We start from the raw sequence: 20943 nt of genomic DNA on the forward strand, positions 1-20943 counted from the left end.
ATCCCTCCCTTAGCCCTCCACCCCACAACAGGCCCTGGTGTGTGATGTTCCCCTCCCTGTGTCCATATGTTCTCATTGTTCAACTCCCACTTATCAGTGAGAACAAGTGGTGTATGGTTTTCTGTTCCTGTGTTAGTTTGCTGAGAATTATGGTTTCCAGCTTCATCTTTGTCCCTGCAAAGGACATGAACTCATCCTTTTTTATGGCTGCATAGTATTCCATGGTGTATGTGTGTCACATTTTCTTTATCCAGTCTATCATTGATGGGCATTTGGGTTGGTTCCAAGTCTTTGCTATTGTGAATAGTGCCACAATAAACATACATGTGCATGTGTCTTTATAGTAGAATGATTTATAATCCTTTGGGTATATACCCAGTAATGGAATTGCTAGGTCAAATGGTATTTCTAATTCTAGATCCTTGAGGAATTGCCACACTGTCTTCCACAATGGTTGAACTAATTTACACTCCCATCAACAATGTAAAAGCATTCCTATTTTTCCACATCCTCTCCAGCATCTGTTGTTGCCTGCCTTTTTAATGATCGCCATTCTAACTGGCATGAGATGATACCTCATTGTGGTTTTGATTTGCATTTCTCTGATGACCAGTGATGATGAGCTTTTTTTCATATGTTTGTTGGCCACATAAATGTCTTCTTTTGAGAAGTGTCTGTTCATATCCTTCACACACTTTTTGATGGGGTTGTTTTTTTCTTGTAAATTTGTTTAAGTGATTTGTAGATTCTGAATATTAGCCTTTTGTCAGATGGGTAGATTGCAAAATTTTTTTCCCATTCTGTAGGGAGCCTGTTCACTCTGATCATAGTTTCTTTTGCTATGCAGCTGTTTAGTTTAATTAGATCCCATCTGTCTATTTTGGCTTTTGTTGCCATTGCTTTTGGTGTTGTAGTCATGAAGTCCTTGCCCATGCCTATGTCCTGAATGGTATTGCCTAGGTTTTCTTCTAGGGTTTTTTATGTTTGTTGGTTTGTTTGTTTGTTTTCTGAGCAGGCACTGTTTATTGGGGGTGGCTTCCTGGGGTCATTGCAACAGTGGACAGAAAGTCTGGCCAGCCCTTCCCACCACACAGCTGGACAGAGCCCTAGTGGGGAGGAAGGCAGGACGACATTTAATGGGATTTACAGACACCAGTTACTTGACGGTCTGTGAGCCAGTTGTGGTCTCATGGACCACAGGGCAGATGAACTCGTTTTTCTGTTCCCATTCAGCCCTGGTCACCTCCAGGCAGCTGAAGACTAAGAAGCCAGAGCCCTTGGTTTTGCGGGGCTGCATCGTGCTGTGCCAAGTGTCCGGGAGCTGCACCTCGTTGTACAGCCACTGCACCAAGATGTCTTTGGGCTAGAAGTTCTGGATCAGGCAGGTGAGGGTGCGCTTGTCCCGGTTCCTCGGCTCTTCTAGCGTTGCAAACACGTAGACCTGTGGGGGAGCACACGGGCCGCTGATCTTGGTCGTGGACTGCAGGTGGGGGTGGGTCACACTGCACTGGTAGGTCTCCCCCTTGATACAGTCTCTGGTGCCCACCAGCAGGGTGGACATGATGGTGAACGTACCATTGCACTGCTTCTCTTGCCTTAGGATGACCTGAGCCACAGACTTCCCACTGGCCCAGGACCAAGTCAGCTTCACGTTCCCCTTGCTGGGTGCCAGGTCCACCACCAGACAGGTGATCGTGGGCAACTTGCGGATGAACAGGTAGAAGGGGCTGGGCCGGCTCAGGTAGGTGCTCACCCCTTGCAGGTTAGAATCTGCACAGTTCTTGGCACTGTCCTCAAAGGTGTTACCTTGATAGGTGACCTGGCAGGTGTAGGTGTGGTCGGGCAGCCAGCGCTTCTGGGTGAGGGTTAGCTTGCTTTGTGTGGAGGCCAGCTCGCCCTCCAGCATGGGAGAGGCGATGGACCAGTTCACATCCATGACCTGCCTATCCTCCAGCCAGGTGATGCTAATGGCACCTGGGTGTACCCGGAGATGAGGCACAGGAACTGGATGGTCGGGGGTAAGTGTCCGCTGCCATCACAGGAGGACTGTAAGATCTTCACGGTGGGCAGGGTGAAGTCCCTGCAGTAGACGCTGAAGGTACTGACCTGGTCTGCAGACCACAAAGTGTGTCCCACGCTGCAGGTGAGCATTTGCTTGGCCCACGCACCTGAGGCAGTCAGCTCGCTGGTGATGGTGTAATGGCCAGAGGGCGTGAGGGTGGTGGCTGGGAAGGTCACAGCGCTCCTGTTGAGGGAGGCTGTGTCCCAGGTCACAGTCACTGACTTCAGGAAGTAGCCTGTGGCCAGGCAGCCCAGGTTCATGGAGGTGGCATCGGAGGCAATGTCTTTGCAGCAGGGGATCAAGGGGAAGATGGATGGGCCCTGTGTGGAGGCGGGACAGTCAAGGTCAGCTGAGACTGGCCCACCAGGGGAGTCACCCTCTGAAGTCCACTCTAGGCCAGTCTGATCCAGCCTGGCCAAGGTCAGTCCAGGTTGTTTTTTTTTTTTTTTTTTTTAATAACTAATGTTCTTTTTATTTTCCTTAAAAAAATTACGCTTAGGCACAATTTGCTGCTGGCTTTTGAAGAATAAGCCAAGTTTCCACAGTATCTCCCTCAAGTGATATGTTACGATTTCTCCACATTTTATAGTTAAGGCATTTTTTTCTTTTCTGACGAAGTGTATGTTTTGTTGCTTGCATTCAGGTTTTGTTTACTGAAAAAAAACCAAAGAGCTCCTGTCAGCCCAGACAATAGGGCCAAGACACAGTTTCAGGATCCATGGGGCAGGTCACAGGGTGACACGGTGGCTGAGATTCGGGGGCGGGGGAGGGAGGCCAGTGAGGGGTGAGCCGGGGTCCCAGGGAGCTCCTGGACCCAGCGTCACCTTCCTCACCCCCATCACTCACCTTCCTTGCCCCCATCTCCCAGCCTCATCAGGTCGGTATTGGCTCAGTGCTGACAACAGTTGTGTGAGGTGTGGATGTGGATGAAGCCCAGGGCCTCAAGTGGGTGTTCCGGGCCCAGCCGACGAGGCTGAGGGCGAGTGGCTGGTCCCACGGAGGCGTACCTTTCACATGTGCCCGGCGGGGTTGTGAGCTTCGCTCAGGCCCAGGTGGGCAGCTGAAAGCACCATCTGGGGGCCTCCGAACACGTGCCACACCTTCTCTTCTGGCCGTTTCAAACAGGCTGTTTTGGGATTTAGGTTCTGCTCTCGCACTTGCTGCTCCAAATTCAGGATGATCGAGACGGCCTGGTGCAGGATAAGCAGTTTGGTCTGGGGCTTCTCGCTGTTGAGGTGCAGTTGCCACATGCGCCCCAGCTCCTTAAGAGCCCTCTTCAGGGACCCACAGCCGCTCCCTGGCATTATTGGCCACCTCCTTCTCCCGCTTGGCCTTCTGCTCTGGGGGGAAAAGGTCATCTTCCTCCTCGTCCTAGTCTGGGCTGGTCCAGTCCCGGGGGTCCTTCGGCTCCTTCTTCTCCACTTGAGTGGTCAGCCGCCGACGTGTTCTCCTCATCCTCCTCCTCCCGCTTGATTTCGCCAGTGGCCTGTTCGCCCTAGCCCACTGTAGCAGTCGGGAGGCCAAGAGAGGTCGGGGAGGGCGCCTGGCTAGCTGGAGAGGGCCACATGGACGTGCATGAGGCTGGCGCTGCCCGCAGGGCCGTCCTCAGGGTGTTCGCCTCCAACCAGGCCTGCGTGCTGCCCCCACCAGCAGCATGGGGCCGGCGAAGCCCAAGGCCAGCGCCCCGTGGCCGGGCAGCAGCGTGTGCACGTTGCCAGCCGTGCCCACGGCGTGGCTGCAGAGCACGTGGATGCCCTCGTTCAGGTGGTCTTCTATCTTACTCTCCAGGCCGTGGAGACTCCCGTCGCAGCTGGGTGATAAGGCACCAGGGACTCCTGCTCCGGGCTAGTGCGACGTCCCTCCCAGGCCCTGGGGGGAGCCCACGGCGGTGGAGGGGCTGGACCAGAAGTTATTGCTTGAGTGATCCGGGAAGTAGATTGAGGTCAGGCCTTCCCGAGGGCATCCCCGGAGCTGCTGGCTGTGGTCCCTCGGGAGCCCAGGAGGCTGTCGGCCCCGCTGACAGGCGTGTGGCTGGAGACACCGCCATACACGGCTCCGGGGGCCAAGGAGAAGGTGGATGCAGCCGGAAGCCCCGTTCACTTCTGCTCGGTGCAGCTGGTACCCCTCGCGCTCGTGCTGGTGCAGGCAGCCAAACGTGCTGCTGCTGCCTCCGCCACTGCCCATAGGGCCGCTGCCGGGCGGGAGGGACGGGGTGGGGGATGAGCCCCTGCCCAGCATGAGGCCAAAGCCCGCCTGGCCCGGGGAACTCCAGACCTCGGCTTAGGGGTGCGGGGTGCAGGCTGCCATCTGCCATGTAGAAGAGGGCGGGACAGGCGCTGCTGGGGGTCTTAGCAGATGGGTAGGCGGCGGCATCCCTACCGTAGTCCTCACCTGAGCTGGGAAGGTACACCGAGGATGGAAGACCAGGCGGGACCTTCCCGACCTTCGTGGGCTGCGTGTCCAGGCCGCTGTCCGCCTCTCTCCGCCGGAGCTGCCGGCGTAGGAGGGGTAGTACTGGGAGGTTCCCTTCATGCCCGAAGGGGATGGGGTCCGGGGCTGCTGAGGGCCAGCTCGCCCGGCAGGAAGCCAGCCTGAGTCAGGCCGCGCACGCCTGCGTCTCTACCAAAGGAGGAATAGGTCCCGCTAGCTGCTCTTGCCTCCGAGTCCCGGTCCCAGGAATGTGAATGAAGAGAGGCTGCTGTGCGACTCAGCAAGTTAAGCGCCTTCGCTGAACGTCCAGCTGGGGTCAAAGGAGGAGCTGTTCTGGTCGCCGCTGCCCCAGGAGCCTGAGCTGGGCCAGTTCTCAAGACCTGAACCTCTGAATTGCGCCCCGGCCAGGGAGGCGGGCCGGCCCTTCCCGTTGGCAACGGGCAGCGGGAACATCATGCTGAAGTCCAGGAGGTTACTGAGCTCCTTGTCCGTGTCCACGGACGCCATCCTCCGCGGCTGGTTCATTCTCTTGGGGCCAGGGCAGGCACCTCAGACATGGAAACCCTGCTGGGCGCGGCGGCATGAAGCGTCCCCCCCACCTCCCCTGAACAAACAGGCGACGCAGCAGGGCCCCCAAGCGTCGCGCGTGGCCCGGGCCCTTCCCACCCCTGCATGGCCAGTCCGCAGAGCAAAGAAAATAACACGGGTACTACAGCCAGCAGTTAAGGAGGTGTCAATAAGAGTAATAGAAAGGGCTCAGGCGTTGGTATATGACAATATTTGTGGTTTCGATAAGGTCTTTAGAGTAAAAGCCTGTGAAGAAAGGCATATCTGTAAGTGCAAGGCTACCAATAATAAGGGAAGAGGAAGTGAAGGGTAAAGTCTTGAATAGTCCTATTTTTCAAATATCTTGTTCATCATTGAGACTGTGGATGATGAAGCCTGAGCATATAAATAATGTAGCTTTAAAAAAGGCGTGGGTGCAGATGTGAAGGAATGCTAGGTGTGGCTGATTAATGCTAATTGTGACTATCGTAAGAACCAGCTGACTTGAGGTGGAGAATGCTATGATTTTTTAAATATCATTTTGTGTTAGAGCGCAGATTGCTGTAAATAAGGTGGTAATAGCCCCTAGAGATAATGTAAAAGTTTGGGTTCAGAGGTTATTTTCTATTAAAGGGTAGAAGCGGATGAGTAGGAAAACTCCTGCTACAACTATAGTGCTGGAGTGGAGCAGGGCTGAGACGGGTTGGGCTTTCTATGGCGGATGGAAGTCAGGGATGGAGGCCGAATTTAGCTGACTTTCCTGCTGCTGCTAAGAGAAGGCGAATTAATGGAAAGGGATTAGAGGTAGGGTTTAGAATGAATGCTTGTTGAATCTCTCATGTGTTGGACGAAAAGAGGAATCATGCTATAGCTAAAATAAAACCAATATCGCCTATGCGATTGTGCAGGACTGCTTGGAGGCCTGCTGTATTAGCATCTGCTCGGCCGTATTGTCAGCCAGTTAGTAAGAAAGACATGATTCCTATACTTTCTCATCCAATAAAGAGTTGAAAGAGGTTGTTGGTGGAATATTGGAAGAATACTGTGATGAGGAAAATATTTGAAAAATTGATTAATGTTAGGGTCTGAGTTTATATATCATATTGAGAATTCTACAGGTAACAGTGCTACTGGGATAAATATTATGGAGAAGTAGTCTAAAGCTTAGTGAGAGTTTAAGAGTTTGGATTGTCATTCAATGTCAGTTTGAGATAATGACTTCTTGGTCTGTATATATAAACGTTGGGATGAGGCTAATGGTGAAGGCGCATGTGATGGCTATTTTTATGTAATTTGGGTATGAATCTTTTTTTGTAGGGTTTGACTAACGTAATAATTGGTGTGATTAAGGGGATTAGGGCTATTATAGTAGTGGAAAAATACATATTTGTTACTTTTATTTGGAGTTGCACCCATGTTTTTGGTTCCTAAGACCAACGGATGACTCCAATCCTTTAAAAGTTGAGAAAGCCATGTTGTTAGGCATGGGGGCGTGAGTTAGCAGCTCTTGCATACTTTCTCGGTAGATAGGAAGTTGCAGGCTTCTATTATTAGATCCACAATTTAATGTTTTGGTTAAACTATAGCTACAGCATGTAAAGCCCATAATAATTTTAGGATTTAGGATAATAGAAGAATAGGTGTAACATGTATAAATATTAATGTATTTTCTCATGTAAAGGAAGGTTTAACTGTTAATGTAATATGTAAGTGTCCCTCGTTGTGTTGTGATTGGTATATGTAGGGAATAGAGCGCTGTAATTAGTGTATTAAGTCCTGTAAGCATAATAGTGATGTTTGATCAGGAGAATGAAGCCATGATCACAAAGAGTTCCCTTGCTAGATTAATGGTAGGGGTAAGGCAAGATTAGTGAGATTTGCTAGAAGTCATCATGAGGCTATCAGTGGAAGGAGTATTTGAAGGCTTCAGGTAAGTAATATGATTCCGTTGTGGACTCACTGGTAGTTGGAATTTGCTAGGCGGAATAACAGAGATGAAGTGACTCCATGGGTAATTATAAGGGTGACTGCACCTGCAAAGCTTCAAGGGGTTTGGATGAGGAGAGCTATGATGACAAGTGGTATATGGCTTACAGAGGAGTAGGCAATAAGTGATTTTAGATCGGTTTGTTGTAGACAAATGGAGCTTGTCATAACTATCCCTCATACGGATAGTATGAGGAAGGGGTAGGCTATATATTCTGTTAGAGGGCTGAGGATAAGGGTAAGCCGTATTATACTGCAGCTGCCTAGTTTTAGGAGTACCGCTGCAAGTACTATTGAGCCGGCAATAGGGGCTTCTACATGGGCTTTTGGGAGTCACAGGTGAAGTCTGAATAGAGTTATTTTTACTATAAAGGCCATAATACATGCTAGTCATATAAGATTATTGGATCAAGAGGCTAATAGTTCTTGGTCAGTAAATATCATTACTAGCATATTTAGTGAATCTGAAGTATTTAAAATGTAGATAAGTGTAACAAGTAGAGGAAGGGACCCTACTCATGTGTAAAATAGGAAATATGAGCTTGCATTGAGGCGTTCTGGTTGGTTCCCTCAGCAGGTGATAATAATTAGGGTAGGAATTAGTGTGGCTTCAAAGAAAATATAAAATATAATTAGTTCTGTGGCTGTGAATGCTATAATTTTAAAAAATCTGCAGGGAAATCAATATAGAAATATAGAGCTTTTTTTGTGGGGGTGATTCATTGAACAGTTAATATTGGCTTGCTAGGATTATAAGAGGTAATAGGCTGTTGGAATTAGGAGGGGTGACATCAGCAGATCAGAAGAGAAAACTAGTGAGAAGTTGGATGAGCTATTGTTGAATTGGTTAAAAAACAATAGGGTGATGAGGCTGATGAGTAGGCTGTGGATGGTCATGTTAATTCAGATTATAGAATTTTTAGAGAATCATATTATTGGTAACAGTATAATTGTTGGAATAATTTTTAGCACTGAAGTAAATTTAGATTTTGTGTGTAATCTAGGCCGTATGTGTTGGAGACTGAAACTAATAAGGCAAGGCCCACTGCGGCTTCACAGGCAGCAAATACTAGGAGGATAATGGGTATTATAGATGCTAGAGTAAAATGTATATTTAAAGTTATAAGGGTAATTATGATAAATATTGACAGTATTATGGCTTCTAGGCACATAGGGATGATAGTAGGTGGTATTGATAGATTAATTTTACCAGTAGTGATATGGTATATGCTAATATAATGTTGATGTAAATAGAGGGCATTTGGTAAATATGGTTTATCATAATCTAATGAGTCGAAATCATTTGTTTTGACTTAAACTATTTACCAATTCAATTCAATCTAACCCTTTTTGAGTTCTTTTGTAAATTAAGCCTAGGATTAAAATGATAACTAGTATAAGCGCTGTGGTGATTATTGGTGTTAGGTAATTTGTTTGGATAGCTCATGGCAGGGGTAGTATTAGAGCGATTTCTGCGTTGAAGAGGAGAAATGTATTGGCTACCAGGAAGAATTTTATGGAAAAGGGGAGGCAGGTGGAGGTTATTGGGTCAAATCTGCCTTCATAGGGGCTGGATTTATCTACATAAATATTAATTTGTGGAAGTCAAAATGTAATTATTATTAGTAGTAGGGCCAGTAAGGTGTCGGTTACTAAGGCTAGTGTCAGGTTAATTAATATCTTTCAGATATTATCAAAACTAGTTTATTGGAAGTCAATGGCACTCTTTATACTAAAAGAGTAGGATCCTCATCAGTAGATAGAGACATATAAGAATAGTCATACTACATCTACAAAGTGTCAACATCAGGCAGTGGCTTCAAAGCCAAAGTGGTGGTTGGATGTAAAGTGATGTATATATATTTTTATTATACTTTAAGTTATAGGGTACATATGCACAATGTGCAGGTTTGTTACATAGATATACATGTGCCATGTTGATTTGCAGCACCCATTAAGTCATCATTTACATTAGGTATTTCTCCTAATGCTATCCCTCCCCCTGGGCCCCTTTGTGTGATGTTCCCTGCCCTGTGTACTCATTGTTCAACTCCCACCTATGAGTGAGAACATGCAGTGTTTGCTTTTCTGTCCTTACGATAGTTTGCTGAGAACGATGGTTTCCAGCTTCATCCATGTCCCTGCAAAGGACATGAACTCATCCTTGTTTATGGCTGCATAGTATTCCATGGGATATTTGTGCCACATTTTCTTATCCATTCTATCATTGATGGGCATTTGGGTTGGTTCCAAGTCTTTGCTATTGTGAATAGTGCCGCAGTAAACATACGTGTGCACGTGTCTTTATAGCACCATGATTTATAATCCTTTGGGTGTATACCCAGTAATGGGATGGCTGGGTCAAATGGTATTTCTAGTTCTAGATCCTTGAAGAATTGCCACACTGTCTTCTGCAATGGTTGAACTAGTTTACACTGTCACCAACAGTGTAAAAGTGTTCCTATTTCTCCACATCCTCTCCAGCATCTGTTGTTTCCTGTCTTTTTAATGATCACCATTCTAACTGGCATGAGATGGTATCTCATTGTGGTTTTGATTTCCATTTCTCTGATGACCAGTGATGATAAGCATTTTTTCATATGTCTGTTGGCTGCATAAATGCCTTCTTTTGAGAAGTGTCTGTTCATATCCTTTGCCCACTTTTTGATGGGGTTGTTTTTTTCTTGTAAATTTCTTTGTAGATTTTGGGTATTAGCCCTTTGTCTGATGGGTAGATTGCAAAAATTTTCTCCCATTCTGTAGGTTGCCTGTTCACTCTGATGGTAGTTTGTTTTGCTGTGCAGAAGCTCTTTAGTTTAATTAGATCCCATCTGTCTATTTTGGCTTTGGTTGCCTTTGTTTTTGGTGTTTTAGTCATGAAGTCCTTGCCCACACCTATGTCCTGAATGGTATTGCCTAGGCTTTCTTGTAGGGCTTTTATGGTTTTAGGTCTAACATTTAAGTCTTTAATCCATCTTGAATTAATTTTTCTATAAGGTGTAAGGAAGGGATCCAGTTTCAGCTTTCTACATATGGCTAGCCAGTTTTCCTAGCACCATTTATTAAATAGGGAATCCTTTTCCCATTTTTTGTTTTTGTCAGGTTAGTCAAAGATCAGATTGTTGTAGATGTGTGGTGTTATTTCTGAGGCCTCTGTTCTGTTCCATTGGTCTGTCTCTGTTTGGGTAGCAGTACCATGCTGTTTTGGTTACTATAACCTTGTAGTATAGTTTGAAGTCAGGTAGTGTGATGCCTCCAGCTTTGTTCTTTTGGCTTAGGATGGTCTTGGCAATGCAGGCTCTTTTTTTGTTCCATAAGAACTTGAAAGTAGTTGTTTCCCATTCTATGAAGAAAGTCATTGGTAGCTTGATGGGGATGGCATTGAATCTATAAATTACCTTGGGTAGGATGGCCATTTTCACGATATTGATTCTTCCTATCCATGAGCATGGAATGTTCTTCCATTTGTTTGTATCCTCTTTTATTTCATTGAGCAGTGGTTTGTAGTTCTCCTTGAAGAGGTCCTTCACATCTCTTGTAAGATGGATTCCCAGGTATTTTATTCTCTTTGTAGCAATTGTGAATAGGAGTTCACTCATGATTTGGCTGTTTGTCTGTTATTGGTATATAGGAATGCTTGTGATTTTTGCACATTGATTTTGTATCCTGAGACTTTGCTGAAGTTGCTTATCAGCTTAAGGAGATTTTGGGCTGAGACGACCGAGTTTTCTAAAAATACAGTCATGTCATCTGCAAACAGGGACAATTTGACTTCCTCTTTTCCTAATTGAATACCCTTTATTTCTTTCTCTTGCCTGATTGCCCTGGCCAGAACTTCCAACACTGTGTTGAATAGGAATGCTGAGAGAGGGCATCCCTGTCTTGTACCAGTTTTCAAAGGGAATGCTTCCAGTTTTTGCCCATTCAGTATGATATTGGCTGTGAGTTTGTCATAAATAGCTCTTATTATTTTGAGATACATTCCATCAATATCTAGTTTATTGAGAGTTTTTAGCATGAAGGGCTGTAGAATTTTGTCAAAGGCCTTTTGTGCATCCACTGACATAATCATGTGGTTTTTGTCATTGGTTCTGTTTATTTTATGGATTACGTTTATTGATTTGCAAATGTTGAACCAGCCTTGCATCCTAGAGATGAAGCCGACTTGATCGTGGTTGATAAGCTTTTGGATGTGCTGCTGGATTGGGTTTGCCAGTATTTTATTGAGGATTTTCACATCGATGTTCATCAGGGATATTGGTCTAAAATTCTTTTTTTTGTGGTGTCTCTGCTAGGCTTTGGTATCGGGATGATGCTGGCTTCATAAAATGAGTTAGGGAGGATTCCCTCTTTTTCCATTGATTGGAATAGTTTCAGAAGGAATGGTACCAGCTCCTCTTTGTACCTCTAGGAGAATTCGGCTGTGAGTCCATCTGGTCCTGGACTTTTTTTGGTTGGTAGGCTATTAATTATTGCCTCAATTTCAGAGCCTGTTATTGGTCTATTCAGAGATTCAACTTCTTCCTGGTTTAGTCTTGGGAGGGTGTATGTGTCCAGGAATTTATCCATTTCTTCTAGATTTTCTATAGTATTCTCTGATGGTAGTTTGTATTTCTGTGGGATCGGTGGTGATATCCCCTTTATCATTTTTTACTGCATCTATTTGATTCTCCTCTCTTTTCTTCTTTATTAGTCTTGCTAGCAGTGTATCTATCTTGTTGATCTTTTCAAAAAACCAGCTTCTGGATTCATTGATTTTTTGAAGAGTTGTGTCTCTATTTCCTTCAGTTCTGCTCTGATCTTAGTTATTTCTTGCCTTCTGCTAGCTTTTGAATGTTTGCTTTTGCTTCTCTAGTTCTTTTAATTATGATGTTAGGGTGTCGATTTTAGAGCTTTCCTGCTTTCTCTTGTGGGCATTTAGTGCTATAAATTTCCCTCTACACACTGCTTTAAATGTGTCCCAGAGATTCTGGTATGCTGTGTCTTTGTTCTCATTGGTTTCAAAGAACATCTTTATATCTGTCTTCATTGTATTATTTACTCAGTAGTCATTCAGGAGCAGGTTGATCAATTTCCATGAAGTTGTGCGGTTTTGAGTGAGTTTCTTAGTCCTGAGTTCTAATTTGATTGCACTGTGCTCTGAGAGCCAGTTTGTTGTGATATCTGTTCTTTTACGTTTGGTGAGAAGTGCTTTACTTCTATGTAGTCTATTTTGGAATAAGTGTGATGTCGTGCTGAGAAGAATGTATATTCTGTTGATTTGGGGTGGAGGGTTCTGTAGATGTCTATTAGGTTCACATGGTGCAGAGCTGAGTTCAAGTCCTGGATATCCTTGTTAACCTCCTGTCTCATTGATCTGTCTGTTATTGACAGAGAGGTGTTAAAGTCTCCCATTATTATTGTGTGGGAGTCTAGGTCTCTTTGTAGGTCTCTAAGGACTTGCTTTATGAATCTGGGTGCTGCTGTATTGGGTACTTATATATTTAGGATAGTTAGCTCTTCTTGCCCAGTTGATCCTTTTACCATTATGTAATGGCCTTCTTTGTCTCTTTTGATCTTTGTTGGTTTAAAGTCTTTTTTTTCAGAGACCAGGATGGCAACCCCTGCTTTTTTTTTTTGCTTTCCATTTGCTTGGTAGATCTTCCTCCATCTCTTTATTTTGAGCCCACGTGTTTCTCTGCACATGAGATTGGTCTCCTGAATACAGCACAGTGATGGGTCTTCAATCTTTATCCAGTTTGCCAGTTTGTGTCTTTTAATTGGGGCATTCAGCCCATTTACATTTAAGGTTAATATTGTTAGGTGTGAATTTGAACCTGTTATTATGATGTTAGCTGGTTATTTTGCCCGTTAGTTGATGCTGTTTCCTCCTATCATCAATGGTCTTTACAATTTGGCATGTTTTTGCAGTGGCTGGTACTGGTTGTTCCTTTCCATGTTTAGTGCCTCCTTCAGGAGATCTTGTAAGGCAGGCCTGGTAATGACAAAATCTCTCAGCATTTGCTTGTCTGTAAAGGATTTTATTTCTCCTTCACTTATGAAGCTTAGTGTGGCTGGATATGAAATTCTGGGTTGCAAATTCTTTTCTCTAAGAATGTTGAATATTGGCCTCCACTTCTCTTCTGGCTTGTAGAGTTTCTGCTGAGAGATCTGCTGTTAGTGTGATGGGCTTCCCTTTGTGGGCAACCCGACATTTCTCTCTGGCTTCCCTTAACATTTTTTCCTTCATTTCAACCTTGGTGAATATGACAATTATGTGTCTTGGGGTTGCTCTTCTTGAGGAGTATCTTTGTGGTGGTCTCTGTATTTCCTGAATTTGAAAGTTGGCCTGCCTTGGTAGGTCGGGGAAGTTCTCCTGGATAATATCCTGAAGAGTGTTTTCCAGCTTGGTTCCATTCTCCCTGTCACTTTCAGGTACACCAATCAAATGTAAATTTGGTCTTTTCACATAGTCCTGTATTTCTTGTAGGCTTTGTCTCGTTTCTTTTTACTCTTTTTTCTCTAAACTTCTCCTCTCGCCTTATTTCATTAATTTGATCTTCAATCACGATACCCTTTCTTCCACTTGATCAAGTTGGCTAGTGAAGCTTGTGCATGCATCATGTAGTTCTCATGCCGTGGTTTTCAGCTCCATCAGGTCATTTAAGGTCTTCTCTCCACTGTTTATTCTAGTTAGCCATTCGTCTAATCTTTTCTCAAGGTTTTTAGCTTCCTTGCGATGGGTTTGAACATCCTCCTTTAGCTTGGAGAAGTTTGTTATTACTGACCTTCTGAAGCCTACTTCTGTCAGCTCGTCAAAGTCATTCTCCATCCAGCTTTGTTCCGTTGCTGGCAAGGAGCTGCGATCCTTTGGAGGAGAAGAGGCCCTCTGGTTTTTAGAATTTTCAGCTTTTCTGCTCTGGTTTCTCCCCATCTTTGTGGTTTTATCTACTTTTGGTCTTTGGTGCTAGTAACCTACAGATGGGGTTTTGGTGTGGATGCCCTTTTTGTTGATGTTGATGCTATTCCTTTCTGTTTGTTAGTTTTCCTTCTAACAGTCAGGTCCCTCAGCTGAAGGTCTGTTGGAGTTTGCCAGAGGCCCACTTCAGACCCTGTTTGCCTCGGTATCAGCAGTGGAGGCGGCAGAACGCCAAATATTGCAGGACAGCCAATGTTGCTGCCTGATCCTTCCTCTGGAAGCTTCGTCCCAGACAGGCACCCACCTGTATGAGATGTCAGTTGGCCCCTACTGGGAGGTGTCTCCCACTTAGGCTACACAAGCATCAGGAACCCACTTGAGGCAGTCTATCCATTCTCAGAGCTCAAACACCATGCTGGTAGAAACACTGCTCTCTTCAGAGCTGTCAGACAGGGACGTTTAAGTCTGCAGAAGTTTCTGCTGCCTTTTCAGCTATGCCCTGCCCCCAGAGGTGTGGTCTACAAAGGCAGCAGGCCTTGCAGAGCTGTGGTGGGCTCCACCCAGTTCGAGCTTCCCTGGCCACTTTGTTTACCTACTCAAGCCTCAGCAATGGCGGATGCCCGTCCCCCTGCCAGGCTGCTGCCTCGTGGGTGGATCTCAGACTGCTGTGCTAGCAGTGAGCAAGGCTCCGTGGGCATGGGACCTGCCAAGCCAGACATGGGATATAATCTCCTGGTGTGCCATTTGGTAAGACCGTTGGAAAAGCACAGTATTTGAGCAAGAGTGTCCTGATTTTCCAGGTACAGTCTGTCATGGCTTCCCTTGGCTAGGAAAGGGAAATCCCCCAACCCCTTGTGCTTCCCAGGTGAGGTGATGCCCCACCCTGCTTCAGCTTGCCCTCTGTGGGTTGTACCCCCTGTGCAACCAGTTCCGATGAGATGAACCAGGTACCTCAGTTGGAAATGTGGAAATCACCATCTTCTGCGTCGATCATGCTGGGAGCTGCAGACCAGAGCTCTTCCTATTCAGACATCTTGTAAAGTGATATTTTAATTGGCGGAGGAAGCAGATAGTGAGAAATGTTGATCCAATAATAACATGAAATCCATGAAAGCCTGTGGCTATAAAGAATGTTGAGCCGTAGATCCCATCAGAGATAGTAAAAGGGGCCTCGAAGTACTGAGATTTGTAGGAGGGTGAAGTAAATACCTAAGGTAATTATGATGGATAGTGCTAGAATTATTTGCTTTCGATTTCCTTCTATCAGGCTGTGATGAACCCAAGTAACTGAACCTCCTGATGCAAGTAATACAGATGTATTCAGGAAGGGTACTTCTAAGCGGTTGAGGGGGAAAATGCCTGCTGGGGGGTCAGTGTCCTCCTAATTCTGGCATTGGGGCTAGACTAGAGTGATAGAATGCCCAGAAGAAACCAGCAAAGAAGAATACTTCTGAGATAATAAATAGAATTATTCCATATTGGAGGCCTTTTTGGACAACTGTCGTATGGTGGCCTTGAAATTTACTTTCTAGGATAATATCACGTCATCATTGGTATACAGTTAGTGTGTTGATTAATAGGCCTAGGGTTAAAAGAGTAGTAGAATTAAAGTGAAATCACATGGCCAGGCCAGATGTTATTAGTAGAGCTGAGAGAGCTTCTGTTAGTGGTCAGGGGCTGGGTTTGACTATATGGCAAGCATGTGTTTGGTGGGTCATTATGTGTTGTCATATAGATAAAGGCTTACTAGTAGTGTGAGGACATAAGCCTGAATAAGGTCTATGGCAAATTTGAGAATAGTCAGTAGGATTAGAATAATAAAAGCAACTGAAGCTGTGGGAAAACTAATAGTTAATAGTACTAGTGTGGCTCCTGCAATTAAATGTATTAGTAGATGACTGACTGTAATGTTGGCTGTTAATTGCGCAGCTAATGCTATTGGTTGAATAAATAGGCTAATGGTTTCAATGATTACTAGTATAGGGATAAGTGGCATAGGTGTGCCCTGTGGTAAAAAGCCAGCAAAGGAGGTTTTCGTTTTAAAGCAGAAGACTGTAATTACTGTGCCTGCTCACAGAGGGATTGCTATACCCAGGTTTATTGATAATTGGATAGTTGGTGTAAATGAATGGGGTAGAAGCCCAAGGAGGTTCATTGAGGCAGTGAAGATAATTAGGGATATTATTATAAGGGATCAGGTTTGTCCTTTAATGTTATGGGGAATTATTATCTGTTTTAGTGCAGGTTGGACTAATCATTGTTGAATAGAAAATAATCGGTTACTAATTTGATGACTAGAGGTTAGAAATAGTGGGAAATAGAATGATTAATACTACTGCGGGTAGGCCTAGAATTGTAGGGGTAGCAAAAGAGATGAATAGATTTTGTTCATTTTAATTCTCAGGAAGCCTTGTGTTTTTGTGTTTTGATTATTTTTGGTGTAGGGATAATATAAGTGAAATTTAATAATTTTAACTGAATAATGGAGAATAAAGTTATGATTATTGACAGAATAATAATGGATCATGTGGAAGTATCTAGTTGAGGCATTCACTGCAGAGAGGTGTAGACTCCCTCAGTCTTTAACTTAAAAGGTTAATGCTGAATAGCTTTACAGTGATATTTTAGTGTGGATGTGGATCAGGTTTTGAAATATTTTAAGAGGATTAGTTCTAGGACAATAGGTATAAAACTGGTTAGATTCACAAATTTCTGAGCACTGTCCATAGTAAAGACCTGGTCGTGTAGTGGTTAAGGTAGTTTGATTTAAGCATCTGGGGACTGCATCTGTTTTGAGGCCTAATAAGGGGATAGTTCATGAGTGCAGGATGTCTTCAGATGAGATTAATGTATGGATGGGTATTTCTGTTGGGAGAATTGTTCGGTTATCAGCTTCGAGGAGTCAAAGTTCTCCGGGCTTTAAGTCTGGTGTTGGGGTTATATAAGAATTGAAGCTTAAGCCAGGTGCGGTGGCTCACGCCTGTAATCCCAGCACTTTGGGAGGCTGAGGTGGGTGGAACACAAGGTCAGGAGATCGAGACCATTCTGGCTAACACGGTGAAACCCCGTCTCTACTAAAAATACAAAAAAATTACCCAGGTATGGTGGCGGGCGCCTGTAGTCCCAGCTACTCGGGAGGCTGAGGCAGGAGAATGGCGTGAACCCGGGAGGCAGAGCTTGCAGTGAGCTGAGATCGCACCACTGCACTGCAGCCTGGGCGACAGAGTGAGACTCTGTCTCAAAAAAAAAAAAAAAAAAAAAAGGAATTGAAGCTTAATTCTTCATAGTCTATATATTCATAGCTTCAATATCATTGATGACCAATTGCTTTGACGGTAAGAGAAGGATTACTAACTTCATCTGTTTTATACAGAATACATAGAGATGAGAGGGCTTAAAATTAAGATAATAGCAGGTAAGATAGTTCAAACAGTCTCGATTTCTTGGGCATCTGTGGTGCTAATATGAGTTAATTTTGTTGTGAGCATTATGGAAATAATGTATAGAACCAGGAACTAATTAGGAAAATAATTATAAGAACGTGGTCATGGAAAGTGGGCGGTTCTTCTATGATAGGGGATGTAGCGTCTTGAAGGCCTAATTGAACTGGATGAGCCATTAAGACATATAGGATTTAGCCTGTAACTTAACTTTGACAAAGTTATGTAATGAATTTACTAATATCTTATTGAGAAAGTCATAGAGGTTTTCAATTGGCTTGAAACCAGTTTCTGGAGGTTCAATTCCTTTCTTTTTCATTTAAGGATTTAATGTAGGTTGGCTCTTCGAATGTGTGGTAAGGTGGTGGACAGCCATAAAGTCACTCTAAATTACTAGATGATTGTTCAATTGTTATAGTTTTTCTTTTAGAAACAAAGGCTTCTCAGATTATAAAAATTGTTAGCATAACTGCTGTTAATGAGATAAATGAGCCTAAGGATGAGATAATATTTCATGCGGTGTATGCATCAGGATAATCGGAATAACGTTGCGGCATACCGGATAGGCCAAGGAAGTGCTGTGAGAAAAAGGTTAAATTAACACCTATGAATATAATGGTGAAGTGAATTTTAGCGTAGGTCTGATTAAGCAAATAACCTGAGAATGGGGGAACCAGTGGTAAAGCCTCCTATGATGGCGAACACTGCTCCTGTTGATAGGACGTAGTGGAAATGAGCTACAACATAGTATGTATCGTGTAAAATAATATCTAGTGATGAATTAGCTAGTACAATGCCGATTAGACCTCCTACTGTGAAAAGGAAGATGAATCCTAGGGCTCAGAACATTGCGGGAGATCATTTGATGTTACCACCGTGCAGTGTAGCTAATCAGCTAAAGACCTTGATGCCAGTAGGGATAGCAGTAATTATGGTAGCGGAGGTGAAGTATGCTCATGTGTCTATGTCTATTCCTACTGTAAATATATGGTGTGCTCATACAATAAACCCTAAGAAGCCAATAGATATTATGGCTCATACTATGCCCATATACCCAAATGGCTCCTTTTTTCCAGAGTAATACATCACAATATGGGAGATCATCCCAAAGCCTGATAGAATAAGGATATAAACTTCAGGGTGACCAAAGAATCAGAATAAATGTTGATACAAGATACGATCACCCCCACCAGTAGGGTCAAAAAGTAGTGTTGAGGTTACGGTCAGTTAATAGTGTGGTAATGCCAGCAGCTAGGACTGAGAGAGAAAGGAGTAGAAGGATTGCTGTAATGAGGAATGGTTGGACGAAAAGGGGTGTTTGATATTGGGATATGGCTGGGGGCTTTATGTTAATAATTGTAGTAATAAAGTTAATGGCTCCTAAAATGGAATACCTGCCAAGTGAAGTGAGAAGATGGTAAGACCCACAAAGGATCCTGCATGTGTTAGGTTTTCAGCTAAAGGGGGATAAACTGTTGAGCCAGTTCCAGCACTGGCTTCTATTGAGGATGCAAGTAGGAGTAGGAAAGAGTGGGGGAGAAGTGAGAAGCTCATTATTATTTATTCGTGGAAATGCCATATCAGGGGCAGCAATTATCAGAGGGACTAGTCAGTTGCCAAAACCCCCAATTATAATTGATATGACCATAAAGATTATGACAAATTCGTGGGCGGTAACAATAACATTATAGATCTGGTCATCTCCTAGCAGAGTTCCTGGTTGACCTAATTCTGCTCAAATTAGAAGGCTTAAGGAGTTACCCACTATCCCCACTCACGCGCCGAATAGCAGGTATAGTGTTCTGATAGCTTTGTGATTGGTTAAAAACAATCAGCAATTGATGAACATAAGTGGAAAAAAGGGTAAAATGGCTGAGTAAGCATTGGACTGTAAATCTAAAGACAGAGGTCTTGACCTCTTTTTACCAGCCCTGAGGTAATTTTTTATGTTGAATTGCAAATTCAAAGGAGCAGCTTCAATCCTGCCAGGGCTTCTCCTGCCTACCACCCTCCCCCCACATGGAGGGAGAAGTAGACTGAAGCCAGTTGATTAGGGTATTTAGCTGTTAACTGAATTTTTGCGGGTTTGAATTCCACCAATCTAGCAAGGACTTAGCTTAATTAAAGTGGTTGATTTGCGTTCAACTGATGCAGAGTAGAGTTTTGCAGTCCTTGGGTTTGTTACAGAAATTAAGTATAATTCACTTACTAAGTGAATTATAAGCCAGGGCTTTGAAGGTCCCTGGTCTTATTTAACCTAAATTTCTAAGTTATAACGAGAATCAGTGGAGAGACAGGTAAGAGGAAGGTAGAAGAAACAAGTGGACGGAGGAGTAATATGGGTTTTGTGTTTTTGAATTGTCATTTTATTTTCATATTATTGGATGTGGGGAATATTGTCATTGAGATGGAGTAAATTAGGCATATATAAAAGTACAGGTTGAGTAGTGTTATGATAGCTATAATGGTTGGGGTAATAAGACTATTGTTTTTTGAAAATTCTTGAATGATCACTCATTTACGCAAAAATCCTGTTAATGGAGGTAAACCTCCTAGGGATAGTAGAATTAGTGAAACTATAGGTGTTAATCATGTCAGTTTGTTTCAAGTGTGAGATAGTGACAGGGTTGTAGTGCTTATACTTAGGCTAAGTGCTAGAAATGTGGTAGTTGTTAAAATAAGGTAAATAATCAGATTTATAATGGTAATGTTTGGATTATAAGTTAGTACTGGTATCATTCAACCTATATGAGTAATTGAGGAGTAGGTTAAGATTTTGCAGAATTGTGTTTGACTAAGTCCTCCTCAACCACTTACGATAATGGATAGGATTGTAATAGGAGACTGGTCGTGTTTATTGATGGGAAAATTTGAAATATAATCGAGATAGGGGCTAGTTTTTGTCATGTGGGGAGAAGTATGCCAGACATTAGAGAAGTTCCTTGGGTTACTTCTGGGACTCAGAAGTGAAAGGGGGCTATTCCTAGTTTTATTACTAGGGCTGTTATTATTAAGGATGAAAATTGATTAGTAGCGTTTATTATTGTCCATTGCCCGGAGGATGGGTTGTTGAAAAGGATACCCATCATGAGAATTATAGATGCAGTTGCTTGTGTAAGAAAATATTTGGCGGCTGCTTCTGTAGAGCAGAGATTTATTTTTTAACCAAGATGGGGGTAAGAACTAGTATATTTATTCCTAGGCCTGTTCAGATAAGAAATCAGTGTGAGCCTAGCATTGTAATAAGGGTTCCTGTGAAAATAGTAAGAGAGATAATAAGTTGAGCTAATGGATTAATTAGTACGGGAAGGGTATAACCAACATTTTCAGGAGTATGGGCCCGATAGCTTATTTAGCTGAACTTACTTTAGGATATGGTTTAATAGGTAGCATGGAGAATTTTGGAGTCTCAGGGATAGGTTCAATTCCTATAGTTCCAGAAATAAGAGGATTTTAACCTCTGTTGTTTACTCTATCAAAGTAATTCTTTTGTCAGACATATTTCCTATGTTTGGGGTGGAATGCTGGAAATTAGAAACGGCATTGAGATATATCATATGCAGAATGCTAATGTAAGTGGT

At 43.7% G+C, this 20943-nt stretch overlaps 1 protein-coding gene, 1 pseudogene and 1 gene segment (V, D, J or C); all 3 read right to left on the minus strand.

The window, feature by feature from the left end:
* The window catches only part of JAK2 (Janus kinase 2), a 143870-nt gene that overhangs the window by 12260 nt on the left and 110667 nt on the right, over positions 1-20943 (minus strand). The gene's annotated exons all lie outside the window — the stretch shown is intronic.
* LOC129043694 (immunoglobulin heavy constant epsilon-like) lies at positions 1364-1936 on the minus strand. The segment is given in 1 exon segment: positions 1364-1936. A coding segment is annotated over 1 exon segment (573 nt).
* Positions 3073-5017, minus strand: LOC129043692 (transcription factor E2-alpha-like; annotated as a pseudogene).

This window comes from Pongo pygmaeus, chromosome 13, assembly GCF_028885625.2.
Source record: "Pongo pygmaeus isolate AG05252 chromosome 13, NHGRI_mPonPyg2-v2.0_pri, whole genome shotgun sequence".
Lineage (NCBI taxonomy): Eukaryota > Metazoa > Chordata > Mammalia > Primates > Hominidae > Pongo > Pongo pygmaeus.